Source organism: Balearica regulorum, chromosome 16 (assembly GCF_011004875.1).
Source record: "Balearica regulorum gibbericeps isolate bBalReg1 chromosome 16, bBalReg1.pri, whole genome shotgun sequence".
Lineage (NCBI taxonomy): Eukaryota > Metazoa > Chordata > Aves > Gruiformes > Gruidae > Balearica > Balearica regulorum.
Window position 1 is genome coordinate 9664172 of NC_046199.1, and position 25012 is coordinate 9689183.

Consider the following 25012-nt stretch of genomic DNA (forward strand, 5'->3'; position numbering starts at 1 on the left):
CTGAGCCCACACTGAGCTACCACCAGGTGACTCTCCATTTTGGCAAGGGCCTGGCAGAACATCCCCCTCCTGGCCCCACTCCCCTCGCTGCCAGCAGTGCCTGCCCGCCTTGCCGGCTCCGAGCCAGGGATGCCCAGCCGAGGGGTAAGGTTTGCTCCTCTTGGCCCATTTATCTCCAGCACTAGGATGTTGCATTGGTACTTTGAATCACGCAGGAAAGGAAAATACTCTGTGTTCAGCCACAGGGGTCACAACCACCTCTGACTAAATCCACGTCGTGGGGCTGGCCGGCTCCCCTTCCGCTGAGGTTACTCTGGCCTGCTAACGGCTTCCTGGAGACCGTTATGAGACCTGCTCCTCACCGTGTCTTGAGCAGCTCTGATTCAGCAAGAGCAAGCTGGTGTTCGGGTGAGCCGTGTTTCACTTCAGCTGCTGAACTGAGAGGGGCTCGGTACTTCTTGAGCTAAAGCGTGACGTGAGCTGAGCTGAGCTTCTACCTCAGTAGCATGAGACAGAGTGAGCGCATCCCATAGGGGCAGGCTCTCCCCGGGGTGTAAGAGCTTCAGGGTTCACCCGAAACAACCACCAGCTGCCTGTACCCAGCACAGAGAGCTGTAAGAACCGCTCCATGGCTGCAGGCTCAGCCTGCTCCTCAACAGCAGGGACTCAACCTCCCACTGCCACTCGTGGCATCTCCCCTTCCAGGGCAGCAGTTCCGAAGGGTCGCGAATCCTCCTGCGCACCCCTGAGGTGTGATAAAGAACGGCGCCATTCAAGAAAACCAGAGAAAAAATTTATTATTTTTCTTTACAAAATATCTTCATAAGTTATATAGGCAAATATTTAAATTAAAATAAATTAACTCCGCTCTATGCTGGGACACGCAACTGTCCACAAAGTCAAACTAGGATTTGTGTTTCTTTGAAAAAATATGCCCTAGATTTCCAATGTAAGATTTGAAAAAAATATCTATGCATGGTGAGGAAGAAGGAGAAATCTGCAATGGACAGAGGGGTTAAGGTGCTGAAGCTGCCTGTCGCCAGTGGCATCTCCACGTCCAGCTAAGTGCTAAGAGCATCTTCATCGTCGCTCCAGTCGGGAGGAGCGTCCGTCCCGAAGTACCGATCGCCAAAGTTCCCTGCAGGAGGAAAGAGAGAGACGCAGTCAGAGTGCAGCTCTGCAGGGAGCCCTGGGACCCATCCTCCAGCCTGCCCTCATCCCAGCAGGCAAGGAAACAAAAGCAGGTTTATCCAACAGCTTGAACGGCACCAAAAGTCATGCAGCAGCAAAACTGGAGCAGTCCGGAGGCTGTTTTAGCACCCCGTGGCAGGGCTGTTTCCTGGCACAGCAGAGGTGAGGACAGAAGAACACAGTGAGCTTGTTTTGGATGAGCTTGTTTAAGGTGGCAGCTTAGGGAATGAGGTGGGCACGGGTTTGCTCCAGCTGTCCCAGCCCAGCTTCACCTGGGGCCGGAGGAGGCTCATGGCACGTGGAACGGCTCCTTCTGCCAATGAAGTTATGGCTGCCTGACAGCTCTCAGAACGTGCATGTTGATCCCAGCACTCACGTGGCAGCAGGACCCAGGAGAGGCAGTGGGTACCCAGGTAAAATAAGGCCAGACCTAAGCTGCTGCTGACAACCTGGGCTTCTGGTGAGCGGGCTAGAAGCACCGAAAATACCCCAGGTCATTCCTCCCCAGATACTTACCAATGCCGGGGATTATCCGGAAAAGGTCGTTCACCTTCTTGTCCACAGCTGTGGTGATGATCTTCACTCGGGGGAAAGCGTAGGCGACTGAGTGGACACCCATCTCCGCCATAAGCAGGGAGAGGAGGAAGATCTTGTCTTCTGGGACATCATGATCCTACAGAAAGGCAGAGACACAGCTCGGGGTAAGGGCATCTACGGCAGGTTACGGCCCATGCCTCCAGGGAGCGGCACTCGGGGCACTCAAGGGCCTTCCTGGAGCTACTTTCTCCCCTCCCCTCTCTGTGTCCAGCTGGGGTCACTGGGGTCACTGGGCACAGGACCAAGAAACCAACTAAATCCAGGCTGTTACCACACAAGAAAGGGGTGACTGTCAGCACCTGGTTACAGAGTCACTCCAGCTTGTGCTGGCTCCCATGACACCTTCATTTCAAGCTCCTCAGCATGGCTGTGGCTGGTGTTTTGTACATTACTCAGGGGCGAACCACCCGCCTTCTGCAGCGCGCCCGACATCCTCCGTACCAGCAGCACCCGCACTGCCATCATGGCTGCTGCGCCCGTGGAGACCGTGCAGTCCATGAGGATGACGTGGTCTTCACTGATGTCCTTCGGCAGCCGCAGATAGTGGAGCTGGGCAGAGGGAAGAGAGATCAGCTTAGAGGCTGAAGGCGAATGGAGCAACCCAAGCCTTTCTTTTAGAGGGGTCAAGGATCTTTCATGCATCTCGATCTCTGGGACCCCAGTTGTTAGCTTGGAGCCAGGTGCAACACTTGGACAGCAAACCAGCCCCTGCGTGCACAAACATGCTGGCAAAGCACACTTCAGAAGCTTTCAAAGCACTCGCTTCCGAAGCACTCACCCCCCGCCATGATCAACTCTCAGATCTCTTAAGAGCTCTCAGGAAACACCCGAATCATCCCCTGCATGCAGGCTAACACCAGGAGATGCCCTCAGCAGCCCCAGGCTTTACCTCCGGCTCGCCCGTGTTGCAGTTGGTCTGGATGAGGATGGTCCCGATGCGGACGTCCTTGCACACTGCTCGCAGCGCTGGCTCCATGGTCTCGCCCGCTCGCAGGATAGACACCCCAGTGATCTGCAGCACACAGCCAGGGTGAAGGGGAAGGCACGGTGCAGGAAGTGCACACCACCCCAGTGTGGCATTGGGCAACAACTGGGGACTCTAATGGACAACCCCAAAGCACATCCCTTCCAAGAGGGTTGTGCTGGCCCAGTTCAGGCTGCCTCCCTCAGTGGGAGGGCAACAGCAGCACAGTGACATTGCTGATGGCACCCCTGGCCACCGACCTGCTGCCTGTCCTGATGATTAGGGTATCGTACTCATGACAGCGGGCACCGAACCCAGGCCTGATGGAAGCCCCGGGAAGCCAGGGTGTCCTTCCCCTGCATCCACAGGGCTTTCAGTTCAACCCTGTGGGGCAGGGTTGAATAGTAAGTACCTTTTGCTTCTACTTACTTGCTTCCCGCTGTACGTCCTCCCTTCGTAGTCCTGTCCCTGAGGGGTCTGGACTGTGCAACTCTACAAAAACCACGTGAGAAGCATTACCAGGGGCTCTGACATGGCTCTCGGAGGAGCCCTGGTACCAGGGAGCCTGCCAGCTGCGGCATGGTCTGGCCCCTTGGAAACTGAGGCTGGACAAAGAGTTGTCCACAGCCTAGGGGAGTCATGTCCCTTTTTAACCTAGAAGGAAGGCTGGAGGAGCAGTGCCAGGACTGTCCCAGATCCCTGGCAGTTACGGATCAGGAATCAGAAACACCGTGCCTGCTGCCTGCCCTCCCAGTTACAGCCCTGAACCCACCTGGAACGGGAGCAAGGAGAGCGCGTGCTCAATCAGCAACCGCATCAGCCTCTTGGAGTAGAAAATGAACTCGTCCCTGCTGGTCTCCTTGTTTCTAGAGGGGAGGGAAAGGCAATGTAAGCTGCAGACCAAAATGTGCCCCGGAAGATGCAGACAGAGGTCAAAGGCTGCGTGGAGGAGGGCAGCCCCTGCCCCTGTCTGCATCTTGTTTGCATGGGGTCCACCAGCTGAGCCTGGAATTGCAGGGGTAGTTTTAAGGTAAAAGGCAGAAAAATTGTTGGCAACACTACGGAGCACTCCCAGCACAGCTCCTGTACGCAGGGTCTACCACCGTCTATCCTGTCCTATACCCTCAAGTCGCGAGGACAGGGCACAAGTGGGATTCGGGGGTCCAAAGCAAGCCAAGCCCGCCCCAGCTGGCAGCCAAGCCCCATCCCGCCCCAGGAGGCCGCGGTGGCAGGGGCTTTACCTGATGATGGTGTGCATGCCCCTCACCTGAGGGGTGCTCTTCAGCACACTGAGGGTCTGAGGAAGGGGGTGGCACTGGTGGGCAGAGGCCAGGGCGGCCCTGAAAACCAAACACATGGTCAGAAGTTCTCCAGGCAAGGCTGCCCGAAGGCTGGAGCACAGCACATGGCCGGAGCCATCCTCCCAGATGTCATCTCACACTGCAAACGCAGACCAAGGCCATGCAGCTGAGCCGAACGAGCGGCCAGCCCTGCCTGGACCCCACGATGGCAAAGGGACCTGCTCCCACCAATGCAGCAGGCAGTGGGCAGGCAGTGGAGCCAGGGGGACCTCGCAGCCCAAGGACCTGCCCTTCCTGCTGGGCAGCCGACTCATGGTTGGCCCATCTTGGTTTCCACTGGTTGAGAAGAAAATGGAAAATAAAATCAAAACCATCTCCTGCTCGGGAGTCTTATCTGGTGGTGAACCCTGAACTCATGGGGTGAGGACGAGCCGTTGTGGTTGTCTCTGTCCTACAAAACAAGTGCCAGATGTCACCGAGAACAGGACAGGCAGCCAGGTCAATCAGCCAGGGCAGCGTCGCAGGGATGGCTGTGCCACCCGGCCAGGGCTGCAGAGCCAGGCTGCAATGAGACTATTTTGGAGAGCGCCTGGCCCATTCAAGGATAGTCAGATCGACACCAAATTGGGAACAGCTTCAAGACTTTATGGCTGGACAGGGACTGGCTTTGTGTGACTCATCTCCACATAACTAATAGGATTGGGAGCTATTCTTGGATCAAGGGAACACCATTCATGGGGAAGCGCACAATGGAGCCCCATTAGTCACCTCTCTCTTTAAGAGTGGCAGTAATGAGATGAAGGTTACATCTATTTGGCTTCCACAAGGCTGGGCAGGATGGACAAGTGACTTTGTCTGGGAGGAGGGCTGGGGTCCGAAAGCCACATGTCAGATCACACACGTGCCAGCGGCTGCATCCTGGTCAGAGAGATGTTGGGGAGGAGGAGAAGAGAACAAACAAATGAAAGCACCAGGTGATTAAGATTTCAAATCAAGCAGAAACCTGGATTAATTGCACGCACACACACAGAGGCACACAAGCAGAGAAGAAGACAAAGAAGATGGCTGGGTAGGAATGGAGGAGTGCAGGGCTAGATGACTTGAGGCCTCCATCCACATAGCCATCTCCTGGTCTTGGCTGACCAACACCAAACGAGACATTCCCAAGGCCTGTGGGTACTTAAGGGCTCCTTCTTGCTTTTGCCAGCTCCGGTCCTGCGTAGCAGCAAAAAGCCCTTACGCAGGGAATGCTCCTGAGAGCCGAGACAGTTTGTGGCTGTGCAGAGCGTGTGGGATGGGCTGTGCTCCCATCGCAGGCTTGCCCACTGCCGGCAGAACCCGGCTGGGTTGGGGCCAAGCCCAGCGCGCTCCTGCTGCCCACAGACCCCACCGCCTCTTTGGGACAAGCAGCCCTCAAGGCCCTGGACCTGCCATCAGTGAAGCGAGCTCGCTCTGTTAGTCACCACAACTCGGGTTAGCCACCTTCGGAGATGCTCCTGTGCCAGGGCTGTGCTGCCGGCAGCACCCAGCAGCTCTGCCCCCGCAGCCCCCCTTCCTTCCTCCTGCCAGACCTGGCTCAGGGACAGAACATGGGGGCACAGTCGCCATCCAGCCCTGCCTAAGCCCCTCCCGGCCCCAGGGATGCAGACCCATGCGGCAGGTGAGGACCTGAGCCCTGCCTTTGGTGGATGCTGGTGCCTGTGCAGGGGCTGCCTGCTTCTAGGGGGGTGCAGGAGATCAGCCCCCCAGGACAGAGCCACACACCAACTCATGGCTCCAGCTGGGTTTGCTAGGGTGACAAACTGCTGTCCCCCAAACCAGAGGAGCTGGGGGTCATAGCCCAAAGGGCTGTCTCCCACCCACCACAGCCCACCCAGGGGCACATGCCTGAGCTTGCCACGGGGACCTCTCCCCTCCATCACTGCCAGGTCCACGTCACAGCATCCCGCCATGCCAGCGGGATGGGCAGCCCCTCTCCTGCCCTGGTCTCTGCGGTGCTGCAGGTGAGATGCGGTGTGACCTTGCTCTTGCTCCCCCGCTGCAGACGCCAGCGAGTGCTCCTACCCCTGAGAGCAGCCCCACGTGCCTGGGAACACCTCCCCTGCACCCCGAGCTGTCAACAGCCCCTGGGGAAACGCTGTCAGTGTTTTGTCACCGAGCTTTCCACACCTTCCTGTGACACCCGCACAGGGGCTTGTGCTCAGTGCAGGGACGGGGAGGTCTGGATGCAACCCTGCTTGGGCCCCTGTCCCCAACAGCCCAGGGAAGCCACTTAGTGCTGTGGGGGTCCCCACAGTGCTTTCTGGGGGGACAGCAGCAGGTCCCATTTTTGGGATCACATCAAAGATGGTCTCTCAAGTCCCTCTACCCCAGTTTCCCCTGCACAGCCCCAGCAAAGCAGGACCCTGTGAGCTGTCTGCCCGGGTTAGTAACGCGGTTCACACTGCACAGCCCTCGCCCCCGTTCCCCGTCACAACCGAAACACTGCTGTTAGTGTTTGTCTCCTCACATATCCCAGCGCAGCTTCCTCTGGTCACCAGGCGGGAGGGATGTTCAGGGGAGACAAGACAGGAAACATAAAAGTTTAAGGGGAGAGGGACAAACACGACATGAAACAGAGGAAAAAGCACTGTCATTAGTCAAAGGGGGGGGGAAAGCCCTAACTGATCCTATGGCTCTTGGACCTGCCCGGTGCCTGTGCCATTGCTGTACAGACCCCAGCGCTCCTCTCTTGGTGACCAAGTCATGTCATGGCTGCTCTTCACGGCACCGGCTCCACTCCTGGCCCCATGGGAGCAAAGCTCCGTCCGCTCTCACCGCCCCAGAGTCACAGCAGGGACACTGTCACATCTCTGTACAAGTGGTACCACACTGCACCACCCGCTGCAGTTCTCGGATCCCGGAGGAAAATGCCCAGCCCTCGCCCGGTTCTCTGCTGCAATCCCAGAGCAAGCGCAGGTGCTCAAGGCCAAGCTTGCAAAACCTTCATCCGACCTACACCGCACCCACGCAAACTGCTTGTGGGCTCACAGGGGTGCCCATCTCTGGGCACACTGGAGAGAGGACCTGCTCAAGCCTCGGAGAGCCTGGAAAGCCAAGAGCTCTGGGAATACGGGGAGAAACTCGGCTCTGATCTGAATATCGCTGCCAGCCGGGAAGACCTTCCTTCCCCCCGAGTCAACCTGGACCTGCCCTGGGATCACCGTCCCTTGGAGAGGGGCTGCAGAGGGAGCAGCTCAGCCCCTCTGGCAGCCACCCCGCTACAGCTGTGTTGCCGGCGGTGAAACCCCTTGCCCAGCCCCGCGGCACAGATGGAGGGAGTGGGTCTCTGCCACCACAAACTGCAGGCAGCCTGCCTGCAAGAGCAAGGCTTCCTGTCCCTCCCCCTGCCAGGCAGGACCGCAATGGAAAATTCAGACAGGCAGCCACGAGCACGTCAAGAAAATGTCTCACTTTGGAAACTTATTTTTTCCCCCCCAGAACAAAAGCTTTAAAGGAAAAAAAAAAAAAAAGGAGAAGAAAGAAAGAAAGAAAGAGAGAGAGAAAGGGGTGACCATCTCTCAGGAAGGCTTCAGGGAACATCCTCAGCTCTTTGTTGAGCATGCTATCAAGCAGGAAGCAGACAAGAGACATCCAGCTACAAAGGAGCTAATGCAGTCAAGGCATTTCAAACACGTACAGCAGCTGGCTTTCACGGCTGACATTTCAAACAAGGGCTATTAAACTGCGCCACGGGTTGATATTTAAAGACACAATTGGCAAAGGGCATGCCAAGTTGATCGAGACCTTGGGGGTGGGGAATATTGATTGGCGAGGGGAATCGGCTGAAAAGAGCACTGGCTCTGAGAGCGGGGCTGGGTGCTGAAATAGCGCGGTGGAAGGGATGGAAAACAGGTTGGGCTGAGGCACTGTGCCTCGGCAGGCTTGGGTCACCGGGCCGGGTCCTGCCACTGGGCTCGGGGACAAGTACTCACCTGAGCATGGATGGAAAGGGAGTGCCTGTACGTAATTACATCTCCAGCACATGCACAGTTAAACGTGTGGGAAGCTGGACAAGAAACATCCCAACTGCAAGGACGCTAAGGTCCGACCTGCGCTCTGAGGGAATAGAGGAAGGAAAAGATCCTCCTCAGCAGCCAGCAGTTACAGGAGGAAAACAAGGCTTACAGGTCCAGGGAATGGCACCGCTTTCCTTAAACTCCTCAGAATTCACTCATTTGATCAGCTGAGAATCGGGGAGAGGCATTGCCTGCCTGTCCCAGCCACCCTCTGGGTCAGGAGAGGCAGCCCGGGGCCAGCCTGGAGCACAAGGACCAGAGAAGTACCTCGGACTGGGGCCAGATGTAAGCATCCAGGTTTTATTCTACCAGCTACAAAGGTCTCACTGCGTCCCCATGGCCGCCAAAAGGTGGTGACATCCAAACAACAACCGTGACATTTAGATGAAGCCATTCAAGACAAGAGGATTGGGAATTGTTTTAGATGAAAAGCCCCATATTTGCCAAGCACATCTCACTTGACGTGCGTCTCTCCATCCACTTTGCTCCTCTTGCGAGCGCAGAGCCGCAGAGGAGCTGATGGGAAACCACAGCAGCAGTAAAAGCACTGGCACTCCAGGAGTGTAAACAGATTGTTTTGCAGGAATTTTTTTCTGGAATCTCTGGCAAAGGCATAAATGGAAACCATGAGCCTTAAATGAACATAAAAATGTTGGATGCCGTAGTTATCATGGAGTTATTTCTGGAGGTCAGAGTTACCTTTCCAAATACGTTATCTCATCACACTTTCTTGACATATTATTAAATATTTGATTTTTAAGTTGCACAAAAAGATCACCTGTACAGAGTGCCACTTTGATTAAAGAAGAAAATCCTTGGAGAGAAAGGAAATTTTATATCTTTATATATACACGCACACCTATAGGCATGTATACCGACATACACACACACATCAGTCTACTCTCTAATGTTACTCCTGCAATTTTTTAAAGCAACAGACTTCTCTCCATGCTAAAGAGCACCATCCCACCTGGACTTCCAGACACACAGGGAAGGTTACGCCTGGCACTGCGATGTCTGTATGGAAATGTCAGGCCCCATGGTGTTAAACAAGCAAACAGAAATAAAATATAACATCCAGTTGCCTAGTCTAGGAAATGAATGGCTTAAGCAGAAATCAGTAAAGCAGAGTCTTTTTCTGTTCATCTTAGGTATTTTAAAAGCTTTTTGTATGCCAAATGTTAGGGTTACTTGAGTTAAGTGTCTCCATACAATGATGGAGATCTAAATGGAAATCCATCTGCAGTAATGCATCCCCTCTGCTTCCTACAAAAATACCTGGAAACTAGCTGGCAGCTTAATGGAAGCGAGCGCGCTACAGTCCCATCTGGATCCACGTGCTGAAGAGGTTAAGTAAATCATCGTATACTTCATAGCATTCAACTGCAGATACTGAGAAATTAGAAATCCTGCTGGATTAGGGCATAAGTATTTTTTGCTCCCCAAGTAGTTGCTGTCTAGTCTTTAGATACCGCAGGAAAGCGGGTACCTCTGGCCAGGCCGAAGCTGCTACGCTCCTCCTGGTGCCACTGGGCTTGCAGCTAAGAGCCTCTGCAAGCGGCGAGGGATCCAGGGCTCCCACCACCCTCTTGGTTAATCTAATAATTGATATTTAATGATGTTTAATGATTTTTAATCATCAGGGATGGAGAGTGGCTCTGAACGACCGTTCGTTTTGAAGGACGAAGGGAAATAAGAGAGAATCCCAGGACGCAAAGTCTCCCCTCTTGCAGAGATCGGGGGTCCCCAGCTAACAAACCTGGTCCTGCCCCAGCTTCAGGGGTCTGCGCTCAAGCCGGACGAATACATCCCTGGGGAACAGCCCTGTCCCTGCTGGTCCCAAAGCCAAGGACAAGGCGGCCTTTTGTCAGCTTCGAGCGTGACGAGGCCGTTCGTTACGTGAGCTGTCGGGCTCGACTGCAGGTCAGGGTTAGGCCAAGCAGTACCTGGCATTGGAAATGCCTCGGGCTGCACAGACAGGACAGAGTTAGGGGCTCTTACCTGACACTGAGTTCACGCTGCGGCAGCAACACAAAGACACAATGCAACCGGTATTAAGCATTGTCAACACCAGGGTCGTTTCAAGATAAAAGAAAAGGAAAAATAGGAATATTTTCCTGCATTCACATGTAGCCTTTTCCCCTTCTTCCCCTCCCCAGGTAAATGAAAGCCCCCCCCCCAGCCAACCCCTCGCCTGGCTCTCGGCAGCGCCCTGGGGAGGAGCTGCCACGTTTGCTTGCTGCAGCGTCCACCCGCGAGCTTTCCTGGCCAGATCCCAGGGGCTGGGAGAAACAGCCATTTCCCCCCTCCTGGCCTGCACCCACGGCCTCGTGCCCTCCTCAGCCCCGCGCCAGGGGCTCCGATCCTTGCTCCTGTCACCTAGGGTTTAGAAACCAACTTCCAGACCTGCCAGAGCTTAGTGCTGTAAATCCGGGCAGTCGGAAGGTTCCGACTACCGCCCGCAGCCCTGCGGAGAGCGGGGTGCTCCGGGAGGAGGAACCTCTCTTTGTCTGAGAGCGGTCCCTCCTGAGCAGGCGCGGGAGGCAGGGTGCTGCCGCCTGCCAGCTCACGTCCAGGGGCCGAGCTGCTCCTGCCATCTGGGAGCTCAGAAAGGCCCGCAGGAACCAAGCCCTTTTCTTTTTTAAGTGCATCCATCTCCAGGTCACGCTGCTCCCACCTCCCAGGACATCGCTCTGAGCATCTTCACAACTTAAACATCAAAGCTACAAACGTGGGGCGGGAGGAGGCTGTGCTGCTCAGGGAACACACAACAGGGTCCCAGGCTCAAACCACTGGTCAGGACTGGCCCAGGACACACAAAAGATGACTTGTTAAAGCCAGTGATGGGGAAGTGATGGAGCACGTGCCTGGATCAGGGTTTAGGCTGGGCATAAAACATGACAAGACTTTGGGTTTGGAAACCCACGGGCTGCACCCAACACAGAAGTGGGCTCCTGACCAGAAAGACTGTGCAGCAGTGCCTGCAAGGGGGTGCAGAGGAGAAGCCAGAGCCAGAGAGCTGACGTATTGCAGGGTTTGGGGCGGTGCTGGCCCCGGCAGGGCTGCAGGCAGGGAGGGCACATCGGTCAGATCACTGGAGGATGGCTGGTTGTCCCCAGACGACTTGCTCTCCCGGGGAGGGAAGGAAGCTGCTGCTGGACCACAGCTTGCAGAGGAGCCTTGCACTAACCAGAGCACAGGGACGAGGCAGTCTCCTTCGCTGAAACGGAGGGAGCAGGGCTGGGGGCAGTTCATGGGGACAGCCCCACGGCTCACACGCCTGGAGCACGGAGGGAAGCCAGGCCATTCCCAGCTTGGCACCCAGAGCACTGCTACCTGCAATGCCACCGCTGCGCGGGCAAGGGTGACTCCAGCATTAACACCCGGGGACCAGGCAGCTCTTACCTCTTCCAGCTGGCTGTGGACATGCTGAACGATCAGGTCGATAGCCACTGTGTTTCCGCTCCCTGGAGTGAACCAAAAGCCACAGAGACAGCCTGGTCAGGACCACAGTGCTAGCAGCGCCTGAAACGTGTTTCTTCCCCAAGCTCCCTACTAGGTTCAAAACCATACCATACCTCTGCTTCCCCTTCCCTAGCAAAGCATCATCCAGCAGGAGACATTCCTGCTATTATTAAATGCCTATTTAGTAATCTGTTATTGAATATCTAGAAGTCACCTCTGGCTTTTAAATCGCTCAGCTTCAGGAGCTGGTAGAGTAGGAGTCTGGTTGAGGGAACAGTGCAGACTTTCGCCAAGGAACCTGCTTTGAGCCAGTGTTGGGAGACACTGGGCTGGAGGGACCTTTGCATTGGGATGGGACAGCCACTCTTCTGTCCTCACCAGCTGGAGGGCGGTGGGACTGGCCAGAGCAGAGGGACAGGGTGTCTCAGGTCCCACTCAGGACTGAGCCTCGGGGCAGCCCTGGGCAGGTACCTCGGGGCACAACGATGTCGGCCAGGCGCATGGTGGGCTGGATGTACTGGTCGAAGGCGGGCTTGACGAACTTATTGTACTGCTTGATGACACCCTCGATGTCCCGGCCACGCTCGCTGATGTCCCTGCGCAGGCGACGCACCAAGCGGATGTCTGAGTCCGTGTCCACAAATATCTTCAGATCAAGGAGCTGAAACAAGAGGAGAGGGAACAAACCCCACCAGGTTGGGTGTGTAACTCGAACTGACTTTCTGCACCAGCCACAACCAGAAGGCTGAGCCCTGTGCACAGCACAACGCCAGTTTAACAGAGCTCGGCTCAGCTCTGCTCTGGCCTGGAGGGAGCTTTGCCTCTGCAGCCCCTGAATTTGAACCTGGCTGGCAGTGCAGATGCTGCAGTGAGCCCCTTGCTCCCACCCGCCCCTCACTCTCATGCCCCCCGAGACCTGTTCCGCTCCAAACCTGGTCTCCACTTCTAAGCAGCCCCAGCACCTTGGCTGGATGTTACTTAAGAGCAAGGAGGGGAGAAGAGAAGTTAACGCCCGTGACACAGACCAACAGGCTGAACCCAGGAGCGCTGGCTCGGTAATGCTGCAGGGGAGCCAAGCAGAGGGGCAGCTCATGACACTGCCCTTCACCGCCAGAGACAAGAGCAGGGATGCTCAGAGGAAACTCCTGGGGGATTTACCCGGCTGTCCACTGGAGGTCATCGTTGCTCCAGGAAAATGCAACCCAAGCACTCACTTGGCAGGGAAGAAAACTTTCTAGACCGAGCTTGGCTAAGTTTGCGCTTGGCTCACTCTCTCCTATAGCATATTTCACGTATCCAAAAAATTCCCAGTAAAATTTTGCTGGATGAGTCCACCCTAGGAACACCAGGCTTTGTGCAGCAGAGGTACAGCACACTTTGCTTCTGGCTGTGCAAGCTGCGGCGTGCAGCGTGGAGGTGGGCTATTTCTAGCCATGTTCATACATCACCACTGCCAGGGACCAGGTCACCCTTTGGCTCCTGGTTCCTGGGAATGAATGGCTGAGATCAAGGTCTCTGCTGAAACACTTGACCTCTGCTGGGGGCTGTTCCTTGCTGCTGCAAGAGTCCAGGCCTACTTCTCCTGCACGGTCAAGTGCTGCAGCAGCTGGTGTAACCTGGAGAAGTTCATCTCCCTGCTGCTGAACCTCAGGAGAAAGCATGCTCCCACCATCTCCCACCAGCTAGCCATGGGGTGGAGGGCTGGTTCGTAGGGCTGATGCTGAAGCACCACGAGAGGACAGGGTCCCATCCAGCGGTGCATGGGACCCCCAGCGCACCTGGGTCTCTTTGCCTGTGCTGTGCTGTGATTAAGGCTGCAGAAGAGGGAGCCGGAGTGCTCACGCTTGCCAGGTTTGCCAGGAACCAACCCTAAACCCTTCCTCACCTTCAGGAGCTCCTTGTCCGCAAATGCCATGATGCCTTCAAAGATAATCACATTGGCACCATACAGGGTTTTCTGTGGAGTCAAAATCGATGTGGTTAGGCAGAGAACATGTGTTCAGAGATGTCGTGGAGCAAAGGGTGACTGCATGAGTCTGCTGCAAAAGGCAGGGGCTGGAGGGGTCCAAATGGCACCCCCCCTCCTGCCTTGGCAGTCCCCCCTCCTTGTCCCACCCCCCTCAGTGTCCCGTACCCATTCCTTCTTCCGGCTGTGGGTGGTGAAATCATAGATGGGGATCTTCACACTCTTGCCTTGCTTCAGCTTCTTCAGGGTGGCGATGATGAGGTCAAAGTCAAAGGCATCGGGGTGGTCGAAGTTGAAGTCATTGCTGGCTGCCTGCTCCTGCTGCTGCTTGGTCAACACCTGCCCACAAAGAAGGGGTTAGTGCACGTGGCCATCCCCACCAGCAGCCTTCCCTCCCCACCACCGTGCCCAGCAACCTCTCCTCCTGCCCCAAGAGCCATCTGAAGGGGCCAGGGGAAACCATGAGGCCGTCACTTAATCCACATTGCGTCTCCGCATCAGGGGGTTATGCCAAGGGCCATGGCAGGGCATGAGCCTGGCCAGGACAACACACAGCCTCACCTTGTAGAAGGAGTCCATGGACAGCAGAACCACCCAAGGGACATCAAGAGCCTCGATGATCATGGTGGCCACTGTGGTCTTCCCAGAGGCGCTGCCTCCGCCCAGGCCTGCCAGGGAAAAGGGGGTGAAGCCACCAACCCCACAATCCGCCTTTCCAACCACAGGGTAGAGCCCAGGTCCCATCCAGTTGCACTAAGTTGGAGGAACCTCCAAAAAGGGAGATCGATAGGCATTGCAAGAGAGAGAGATTATCCTTGAAAATGTCAAATGGTATGCACTACAACTGCCAGCAGTGTGCACAGAAAAAGCTGGGAAACCCTTCATCAGATGGTTGTGTAACAAGGGGAGAGCTGGCACGAGAACCAGCCTAGACTAAATCCCTGGAACTCGTGACAGCCCAGGCAACAAGAGTTGAAGGAACGACAAGCAAATATTGTGGTCTGCCCAGTGCCTGCTATAATCCATCACACCCATCTGCAGGCTCTCAGCTTCTGCCCAATCCTACAGCTCACTCAGTCAACGCTGGACTAACCACGGGGACTCTCACTGCTGAGCAACTCACAGTCTGGAGTCTGGGGCCAGCCTCAAGTTTCCGAGGAGGCTGTGGGGCAGGAATCCCTCCAAGATGATCTGGAGAGCCACCGGGCAGGCAGCACCAATGCTGCCCATGCTAGCCTGCACCGGTGAAGCGTAGAAGTGGGACAGAGCCCGGACACGCGCTGTCTCTGCCTACCTATCACGAAGGCCTCTTTGGACTGCGTCCCGTGCTCATTGTACCACGGGGGCCGGCCAGCTGTGTAGATGGTCCTCTTGCTGGTCCGCAGCAGGGGTGGCTCAGACTTGCACTGGCTCGTGGTCCGCTTTCGGGGTGGCTTGGTGGAGCCCACCGCAGGGTACAGCCGGTCTAAGGATTCGGCACTGCTGTTGCTAGGGATGGGGAGAGGAAGGAGCTCGGTTACGGATGGTGGGGAAGGGACCGTGTTCCCAGTGCGTGGGAGTGGGGTCTCCGGCGGGATCCCACGCTGTACGGGTACGGGATGCGGGGAGCAGGATCACCAGCACTGGAGCCTCTGTGACCCCAGGCCGTGGCCAATGTCGAGAAATTCTCACACAGGACCGACTTTAACCCGGCAAAGGTGCAACACAAGCATCACTTCCTACTGCCCCACTGCGTGGGGAACGTCTGCGTTAAACACTCCAGCGAGCTCTCGTTAGCACTGAGGGGTGTTACTCCAGAGGGCAATGACCTGTCCTGACATGCCAAGGGACCCTTCTGAGGGATGGAAGCCAAACACACGGGCTACAGCTCAACCGTCCTCGTCCCTCCACGCGTAATCCCTTTCTCTCCCCACTCTGAGCGCTCCACTCCCACCCAAACCTCTAGTTCTCCCACCCTTTAGGCCTGGAAGCCCTGGGGACAAGCCTGCAGGCTGGCCGGAGCCGGGCAGCGGGGCTGCCAAGCCATTGCATCCGCTTTGCCGTGCGGGCTGAGCGAGCCCCAAGCACGGCTGGAGTCCCGGAGCTGCTCAATGCCTCTCTCTTCTCTCCTCTCCTGACATGGCCCCGGGGAGAGAGAGGAAAAAACCATCCTCCGGAGCCCTTTTGAGCTTGGCAGCAGGACAGCAGCGGCTGGGAGGTGATAGGTGGCCTCTGGCCAGGAGATAAGCTGCAGCCGTGCTGCCTGGCCAGCACGGGGATGGGGAGGATTATTTATATCAGCTCCCACTCCTCCCTGCTCGCTGTTTCGCTGCCTCGGGAGGGATGTCTCCTCCCTGTGAGAAGGTGCAAAGGGCTCTCCCTCCCTCCTCACGCTTTCTCCTTTCCCCAGCCATGACCAGGCTGGAAACGAAACCTCTGCAAGGTCAGAGAGCCCCCGGCACTGAACGCTCCAATCCCGGCACCGTTTGGTACAGCCCGGCCGAGCTGGGGGGCTTTGCTGCCTCTGTTATTTTTTGCACTGAAAGGGCTTAAACTGCAGGGCTTTACAGATTTCGGGTTGATTTTAAGCTGGTTTGGTATGAAGATTAATTCCCTTCCCTCTCCCAGCCCTTTTTAGAACAATTTTAGATAAAGATCAAAATTTGAGACCGGCCATCTGTGTGTCAAGCGATCTAGCTAACCCCCTGACCGCAGCAGGATCCCCCCAGCACACCATCCCTACCTCCTGCACCGGCACATGCCTGTGGAGCGGCCAAGGAGACAGCGATTTCCCTGGCTTTGCTGAACCCCTGCTAGCAAAAGGCAGGCTGCAGCTCCTGCCCCTGCGCCAGGACATCTCACACCGATGCCAACCCTACAAGTGTGCACCTACAGAGTCCCTCCAGAAGAGCCTCAAGCCACCAACACCCCATCCCTTGTATGAGCCCATCGGCGCGCACGGCCAGCATCAAGCACTGCCGGACTCCGGCTCACCCAGGAGCCATAAAAACCCCAACCATCCCATTTAAAAAGCAACGTCAGGAGGTGAGACCTGCCGGGAAAGCCTTCTGGGGTTTCTTTCCACGCAAAGATGGTTCCTTCCATCAGAGAGGCAGGAGAAACAAACCCAGACGGGATATTTTGGTCTCCTCTCCCAGCAGTGATGTTGCAGCAGCGATTAGCCACCGTGCACTATTCCCAGAGCGGGGCTGACATCAGCCAACGACGCCGGTGCATAAACAAAGTCATTTTGGCTTGATAAAAGCAGAGATGACAAAACCACAGCTGTTTACCAGAAAATAAAACGGTTCCTTTCATCTGCATCCCAGCCCCTCTCCCAGGACTGCGGTTACTTGAGAGCTGTGCCACCGGCGCTGCCGCCAAGGTTTTCCTTGGGGGATGCACACCGGTCTCTGTGCAACTGGTGAGCATTTTGGGATGCTCTCCTCTTTGGTGTAACGCAGCACCGAGCTCCCTGTGCCAACCTCAGCCTGCAGACGCTGACATCACGATCTACATGCTGCGATGCTGACCGAGGCCATGATGTCTGAAGTGACTCCAAGTTGGGCAAAATTCTGGTTTTCGGAGCCTGAGCGAGAGGCTGACCTCTGCAAGGTCTGCTACCGGCACCCTTGACTGGCGTCAACATAACCCAGCTCCGGGCAGGGACGAGGAGGTTTGCACCCAACGGCTCTGGTTCTGCCCAGAATTACAGGCTGCGGTCACAGGGGACATCCCGCTTCTCCGTGTGTCACCCCTCCGCTGCCCGGGGTGCCCGCAGCACACTGAGGGTGCTGGCACAGAGGGGACCCACCCAGCAGCTCCACGCCGGGGCATCACCACAGGACGGAGGGACAGGACGGCGCAGGGACGGCCCTCGGGGAGAAGCAGATCCGTCCCCCCCTGCACGCTCGGGGCTGCTCTTGGATGCAGCATTTTAATCCTGTTCCAAGAGTTGGCCTGCTTTGCCTCCTCTCATCCAAGTACCTCTGGACTTTCACCTAAAGTCTCTATCTATAGATATCTATAGATACAGAATTCTCTCTCTGTATCTATACAAGCGGTAGATATTCTACACGTCTTAAATCAATGTTTCCCATGATTTATCTCGGATAAGCACAGCCGTGGGGAGGGCTGTGGGACTCGTCTGGAGTTTTGCAAAGGTCATGCATTTTCTCCTAATGTTACACTTCAAGTTTTGTAGATGTTTTCCGCTGCCTTTGCCAGGAAGGGACTCTCCTCTCCTCCCGAGGAAGGGCTGATCCCAGCCATCTCCCAGCTACCTCGCTTGGCTGTTTCTTCCCATCACTTTTTAAACATTCCCCACAGCAGCGACAAAGCCCACGCAATGTCCCTACGTGCGAGGTAAAGCACCCGGAGGAAGGGGACTCTCTATTTATAGCTGAAGTTAATGCCATTGCTCTAACCGAAGGACAGTCCGTGTCCCATGCAGACCCTCCCCTGCCTTCCCGAGCAGAGCGTACCCCCTGGGTTTTGGTGACCTGATGCGGCAACAAGGCAAATATGAAACATCGCGCTGGGCTTGGTAACCCCCCTCCTGCAAAGCCTTCCTGGAGGACTCGGCTGCCACCAGCTCTCCACGACTGCCCCCAGCTTTTGGGGACACTTTGCCTTCCCTGTAGCTGGTGCATCCTCGCTGGAGTCTCCCTCTGCCAGGAGGAAGCCTGACCCCGCGGGAATGATCGGCAGTGGCGTCTGCTCCCCGAAAGGGCTCTCCAGCCCCGCAGACGTGCTGGCACAAATCAAGGAAGTGGTTTGCTCCCACTTATCCCAAGCAGGGATTTACTGGGGTGAGAGGGGCAGCCCTCTCCCTTCCCCACCGCCGCTCCCATCCCCATCCCTGTGCCCTCCGTGCCAAGGCTCTCTGCATCCCGCTGCCCCGCAAGACCCCCAACCATCCCGGATCCGTGCTGGGCTGGGAGGGCAAAGGCAGCAGGTCCCAACAGTCCCCGCAGCCAGCAAGGAAAAATGCCAAAGCCCCAAACCTGAACCTGCAAGCAAACAGGAGAGCTCGTCCTTGGCCCCGCACCCCGTGAACAACACACCGACCAGCGCCCAGCCCTCCAAATCCACCCGCCAAGGTCCCTGCAGCCTGCTGTACGGCGCCGGGCTGGCTTCATCCCGCATCCCGTGGGAAGCTGATCTTTCCCCCAGCTGCTGCCGGTGCTTTCGCAGCCCTCAGCTGGGCAGGAGCTGGGGACCAGGACCGTGGGATGGGAACCGGGGCCACCAAGGGTTCGCTCCAGCAAGCAAGGACTGAAAGCAAACAGGTGAAAAAAGTAAAAACCCACCCGAAACCCAAGCAAAGGAGGAACTCACCTGCCATCTGGCCCGAGGGCCCAGCAGCCTGATATGCGGACGCTGGAGAAGGTCGGGGGACTGCTCATCTCCACCCCGCCGCGGAGCAGGAGGCGATGCCGGGCAGAGGCTCCTCACCCCTGTCCCTGCCCGCACTTCGGCTCCTGTCCCCCAACCTCCCGGCGCTACCGTGGCGAGAGGGCGGCCGTGCCAGTGGGGCTCCCCGGGCGAGCCCCGGTGCAAGGAGCCATGCACGGAAGTGTTCCCCCCGCCACGGGGACCGCGGGCTCCCCAGGGGCCGAGGCAACCCGGAGCCCCCCCAGCAGATCCGAGGGGCTCGGGACGGGAAGATGGAGGAAGGAGAGAAGAGCGCGGCTGGGGGAGTGTCTTTTGCTGGGAGCTGTGGAGCGGTCAGCACACATAAGAGGATAGCTTAACCTAGAGATTACGTTCATTACCTGATATTAATAGCACTGGCTTGATTAAAGAAAAAGCGGGGGGGTCGGGTGGGCGAAGTGACACCTCCCCTCACCGCCCCCCTGCACAGGCAATAAACACTGCCCCCCCCCCCCACCCCGTGCCTCTGCTCCCTGGGACCAGGGCTCGCTCGGCTGCCTCGGACGTTGGGGGCTCGCTGGGGCAGCGGGGAGGGCAGCTCTGCCGCCCGCCCGGTAAGTGCGCGGCCGTGAGCACCGGCGAGCTCCCGGTACCGGTGGGGAGGGGGCTGCAGGGGGGCAGGAGGGCACGGCCCCGAGGCAGGGATGGAGGGGGTACCCAGCCAGCACCCCGCTTGCTGCTGACGGAGCCGGCTGGGGCTCGGGGCCGGGGCGCTGCTGGCCGTGCCAGGGCTGTCAGTGCGGGACTCATCGTCCTCCCGTAGCTCCCCGCGGCAGGAGGTCCGGCTGCGAGCCCCCTCGGCGCTCAGCTCCCCGGGGAAGAGCTGCCCCTCGCCGTCCCCTTGGCCCCGGAGTAAACAAGTGGGTGAAACTCAACACCCCGGGGCTGCGGGAGGCTAAGAATAACGTCCTGCTGGCTGCTCGGGCCCTGCAATCTGCTCTCTCAGCCTTCCCCCTGCCAGCTGCCCGGTGCCCCCCCCGGCCATTTCGGCTCCTCTCCTGGCGCCAGCCTTGCCAGGGAGGGCAGGGAGCCCGGGCACCCAGCGCCGAGCGGCCCTTGGGGGAAGCCAGGCAGCAGCCGAAGGGCAGGACGCTCAGCAAGGGGTAGGAGACGGCTGGGCACCACGGGAGAAGGGGTCCCGGCTGTCTCTGGAGCACAGGGAGCGGGGCAGAGCAGCACTTGGCTGCTGAGAAAGGGAGGAGGTAGTGGAGGTGACACGGGAACGCCAGGCAGGCAGCAGCGGGCAGGCTCTGCCAGGGACGCGGCTCGTCACGACGAGGTCCTGCCGTCACCGAACGAGCCCCCAGCCCACCCTGGCACGGCCAGACGACAGCTCGGCTTCAGCACACCCACCTCCGAGGGGGTACGGGGAGGATGCTCCCCCCACACTTAGCATCAAGCGGAGATGGGGCCAGAGGCGGGGAGAAGACCCCTTCCTCCTCCTCCCCGAAGCACAGAGGCTGTGCCAGAGGCGGGGGGACACACGCTGCATCCCCACGGAACACGGGGGTCACCGGGCACGGCCGCATCAGCCCCCTCCTGCTCAGGTCCAACGACGGGACCCGCAGAGGAGAGCATCACCCCGAAACACATCTGGAGTGACCACAAGACTGCTGGAAGCCAGGGACAAGGGGCTGGTCCCCGAGCAGGGGCTGCAGGAGGAGCAGGATGGGGACGGGAGGGTTTCAGAGGTAACCTGTCCCCAGCTCGAGCCATGGCAACAACAGTGAGCGATGATCAAAGGAACCCTTCCCATCCTGTGATTTCAGCATGGACTCCCCTTTCTCCATAAAAGCTCTTTCAGAAGTTTAAAAATAAAATTCTCTTCCGCAGCAATTTCTATTCTTTCTCATTAAAGAAGCAAAAAAGAAAAGGGACAAGGAACTTGGCGGTGAGGAGCCCTCGCCCTCGCCAAGGCAACATTGTTCCTTATCGCACGCTCCCCGGTGCATTTTTTCCTGCCTTTGTTTAAAATCAAGCGACAGCCCAACTCTCCCGGCGGCTCACCCAGCATCCCAGCCGGGCTCCCAGGTGGGACGGGAATCCCCCACGCTGGCTCTGAACCCCGGCAGCAACCGAGCGTTCCTCCCGGCACACACTCCTCCGCAAATCGCCTCTGCTTCCCAATTCCCTTCCTGGTTTCTGAGCTCTTGCACAGGTTGAAACTCCTGGATTTTGGACTTTTTTTCTTCTTCTAGATGACTTTTAAGCGGAAATGCCTCCTCTGTAATCGCAGCCTCCAGGAGCTGGACTTAAAATTGGGAGAAACAGCAGAGCCTGTGAAGGCTGGGGTCCCCTTTTCCTTCCAGTGATGGAAAGCTGCTCAGTGGGTTTTCCTTGGGATTTAAGGGCCGAAGCTGAATTGCACGTGGCTTTCCCTGGTTTGGTCGCTGTAACCCAAATATTGTCACTGGATCCGTGCGAAAGCTCAGGACACACCAAACCCACAGCGGAGGGGTGCCTGGTCCCACGGGAAAGGGTCCCTCTCCCAGCTCCCACCCCTGCGAGCAGCATCCATGGGTGCGTTGATGCCAAAAATACTTCCCTTCATCTTTGAGCGTGGTCTTTGTTGGGCCTGACCTGCAGAGGCCGGCCCTGAGCTGGGCCCTTCTTGTCCTACGGCATCTTTAACTTAAACCAAAATGGTTGCACCGCAACAGCCTGGTGCAAAACCCCGGGGAGCCCCTGTGCAGGGAGCGGGGTGAGACAGGGTCCGATCCCACCGCCCTGCGAGCGAGCCAGGCCAGAGGACGAGTTTCGCGCGGGGAGCGCGCAAGGAAAGGCTTCGGGATGCTCTACGCGTCGCGATGGAGGGACCTGCCCGAGGGATGGAGGGACCCTCCTGCCACCCTCCTGCCACCGAGCCGTGCCCGCGCCGTGCCCCTCCAGCACACTCGTGGCACTTTCCCCAGCCTGGCGCCAAGCTCTGCCGCCGCCCTGCCAGAGCCACCCTGGCGCAGGACGGAGCGTCCCTGGGCAGCTACACACACACGCACGCACACACGCGCGCACACACGCTCTCTTCCAGCTCTCTTAAGGACTCTGATTCCTAACGACAAAAGGACAAACATTTCCCTCTTCAAACCCAATTATCTTGCTGCTATTTTTACGGAGCGAGGGCAACGGGAATCGCGCGGTCAGCCTAACGGGTGGCTCACTCCGTGGTGGAAGGGGCTCGGTTATACAACCCGGTTACTCATCTCCCGCCTGGCTGGCGTTACTCGGGGCGGCTCCTTCCTCCCCTGCTCATCCTCAGCCTCCCTGCTACCCACCGCTGACTCACAGGAAGGGCAAAGGCAACGCAGCCGCCGGCTCCGTATTTAGCTGCCGAAACACACGGGCTGGTTTTGCACTGCATCAGGCGGAACTGGGGTCGGGTGATGCCGCAGGGACGCCCGGGTACCGATACCCTATAACCAGGGATGCTCGCATCCCTATAGCCGGGTTTGCCACATCAGCAACGCTCTGGTGATGCTCCGGAGCCAATTCCAGGGTATTTGGTGTTTGGGAGCGGTCACGCTCCTCCATACCTGAGGATTGCATTGGAAAAGGGAGTGGAAAAGAGAGAAAAATCTGAGTGTGTGGGGGGAAAAAAACCCCCTCCACCTCGCGTGTTTTTTTTGGTAGCAAACGTAGCTTTCCCTGCGCCACCGGCACCTCGTGCTCGCCGGAGGCGACGCATATGCCATGCTCGCTGCAGTTGATCGGCTGCAAAATTAAGGCAAAACCCAACAAAAACGAAAAAAAAAAAGGGAAGAAAAAAAAAAAAAACCCAAACAAGAAATAAGCCCAATTTGGAAAAAAATATTGGATAAACGGTTCCCTGATGATGCGTACTGCGAAGCATCCACCGCAAAGGGAAAAGGCAAAGGGTTTTCTTGGGAAAAGAGGAAGGAGTGATGGGATCGGGGAGGCCCCACTCGCGGAAGTGGCATCGTGGGACGGGACCGACACCGCAACGCCCCGGAGCCGCCGGTTCCCGGCGGCTCCGGGGCGTTGCGGTGTCGGTCCCGTCCCGGGAGGGGTTGTAACGGGGAAGGATGAGGGTCCTTACCTGTCGTGCGGCTCAGCCGGAGCCCCCTCGGCCACCGGGGCCGCGGCCATGGTGGTGCCGGGGAGAGGCAGGACCGGGCGGGCGGGGAAGCGGCGGGGGCGGTGCTGCCGCTTGGCTCCCCGGGACTTGTAGTGCGGGGATGGGGAAGGGACGACGTGGGGGGGGGGGGTGTGGGGTGCGTGGGAGGGTGGGAGTGGGGTGGTGTGGGGTGGGGATGGGGAAGGGACGACGTGGGGGGGGGGTGTGTGGGGTGCGTGGGAGGGTGGGAGTGTGTGTGGGGGGAGAGGGGTGGTGTGGGGTGTGGGTGGCGGGTGGGTGGTGTGGGGTGCAGGCGGGGGGTGTGGGGCACGGGTGGGTGGTGTGGGGTGCAGGTGGGTGGTGTGGGTATGAGTGGGTGTTGTGGGGTGCAGGTGGGTGGTGCGGGGCATTGGGGGAGCGCTGTGGGGTGCAGGTGTGTGCTTTGGGCACGGGCGGGTGCTGCGGGGCATGGGAGAGTGCTGTGGGGTGCGGGCGTGTGTTTTGGGCACGAGTGTGCGCTTTGGGCACAAGTGGGTGCTGTGGGGTGCGGGTTGGTGCTGTGGGCAGGGGTGGGTGCTGTGGAGTGTGAGTGGGTGGTTTGGGTAGAGGTGGGTGCTGTGGGTGTGGGTGCGTGTTGTGGGCATGGGTGGGTGTTGTGGGGTGCAGATGGGTGCTGTGTAGGTGGGTGCTTTGGGGTGCTGGTGGGTGCTGTGGGGTGCAGGTGGGTGATTTGGGTAGGGGTGGTTGTTGTGGGGTGCAGATGGGTGCTGCAAGGTGCAGGTGGGTGCTGTGGGCATGGCTGGGTGCTGTGGGGTACAGGTGGGTGATTTGGGTGTGAGTGGACATGGGTAGGTACTGTTTGGGGGGGGGGCCAAGGCAAGCATCGCTCCTGCGGTCCCCATCACGCCCTTGGGGAGCAGAGACCATCCATCAGGAAACACAGGGTTAACGGTCAGCAACAAGGAGATCAGCCTAAATCTGATGTTTATTTGGGTTCGGTGCCAAAACAGACATTAGGAAGCGGAAGAGGATTTATTCCCACGCTGGGGCGGCCGGGGTTGCTCCGGGTCCCACGGAGCTGCCAGGGAGGAGAGGTCCCGCGCTGGATGTGGCCGCTGGCGCTGGGAGATGCTGGGTGCTGCTAATGGGAGGACGGGCAGGTCGGGGGCAGCCTTGGGGGGGAGTTTTGCTGTGGGAGAGGGGACAGCCGGGCATCGGGCTGTGGGCACCGGGGATTGCTGGCTGTGGGAAGCATCACCAGTCTTCACCCCAGCGCTCCCCAGGCTGGTTTTGGGGGCCCCCGCTGGGCCAGAGACCGTGGGCTCCATCCCCAGCACCAGGCTGGGCCGTCCCGCAAGGTTTCCTCGGCCACCACCAGCTACACATGGATGAAGGACAAACCTGGCCCATCCTACATCAAACCCTCCCACTGAACTGCAAAATAACGATGATAATAGTAATAATAAAAAATCAATAAACATTTATTCGATACAGCTGTTTTTAATACATACAGTACATCAAGTTACCCCTCCGCGGTGCTCGGCGGTGCGGCTGTTAAGAGCTGCTGTTACAGTACTCTCCAACTGAGGATTTGTCAATGATTAACAAAAGAACAGATCGTCACAAATCGGGAGTTTATTATAAGATAGTTTACTGTTAAAACAATTTTATTTTTTGCAAATAAACACTTTTTAATATATATATTTATATATTTATATATATGGTTACAAGTGATAAATTGAAAATTCTTTTTTTTTTTTTTCCATTTTCTTTTTTTCCCCAAAATACACTTATGCACTAATAACTGGCATCGACGAGAAACATTCGGATATGCCATGGGATGGGTGTCACCAGGAGAGAAAGAAAAGAACAAAACGCTCCCAACATTCATGGGTGCGAGCGATGCTCAGGGCCAGGGCAGCTCCAGCACAGCCAGACACAGCCCCGGTTCCCTGCCCCGGACGGTGACCGTGCCGGCACCGC

General features: G+C 57.6%; 1 protein-coding gene across 3 annotated transcripts; it reads right to left on the reverse strand.

The window, feature by feature from the left end:
- Nucleotides 1-771: 771 nt before the first annotated feature.
- UCKL1 (uridine-cytidine kinase 1 like 1) lies at nucleotides 772-23096 on the reverse strand. 3 transcript variants are annotated; one of them, XM_075768364.1, is made up of 15 exons: nucleotides 23012-23096; nucleotides 14837-15030; nucleotides 14104-14210; nucleotides 13711-13881; nucleotides 13462-13533; nucleotides 12048-12237; nucleotides 11517-11578; nucleotides 6563-6582; nucleotides 3994-4092; nucleotides 3525-3618; nucleotides 3182-3244; nucleotides 2678-2800; nucleotides 2230-2337; nucleotides 1708-1864; nucleotides 772-1138 (listed from the first exon to the last, which is right to left on the reverse strand). In XM_075768364.1, exons 1-15 carry the CDS (start codon nucleotides 23059-23061, stop codon nucleotides 1062-1064), a joined length of 1587 nt encoding a protein of 528 aa, XP_075624479.1. In that variant the 5' UTR covers nucleotides 23062-23096; the 3' UTR covers nucleotides 772-1061. The 3 variants fall into 3 exon arrangements, with proteins under 3 accessions (XP_075624479.1, XP_075624477.1, XP_075624478.1); XM_075768362.1 differs by lacking the exon at nucleotides 23012-23096 and adding an exon at nucleotides 18862-19257; XM_075768363.1 differs by lacking the exons at nucleotides 6563-6582; nucleotides 23012-23096 and adding exons at nucleotides 10113-10129; nucleotides 18862-19257.
- Nucleotides 23097-25012: the final 1916 nt, after the last annotated feature.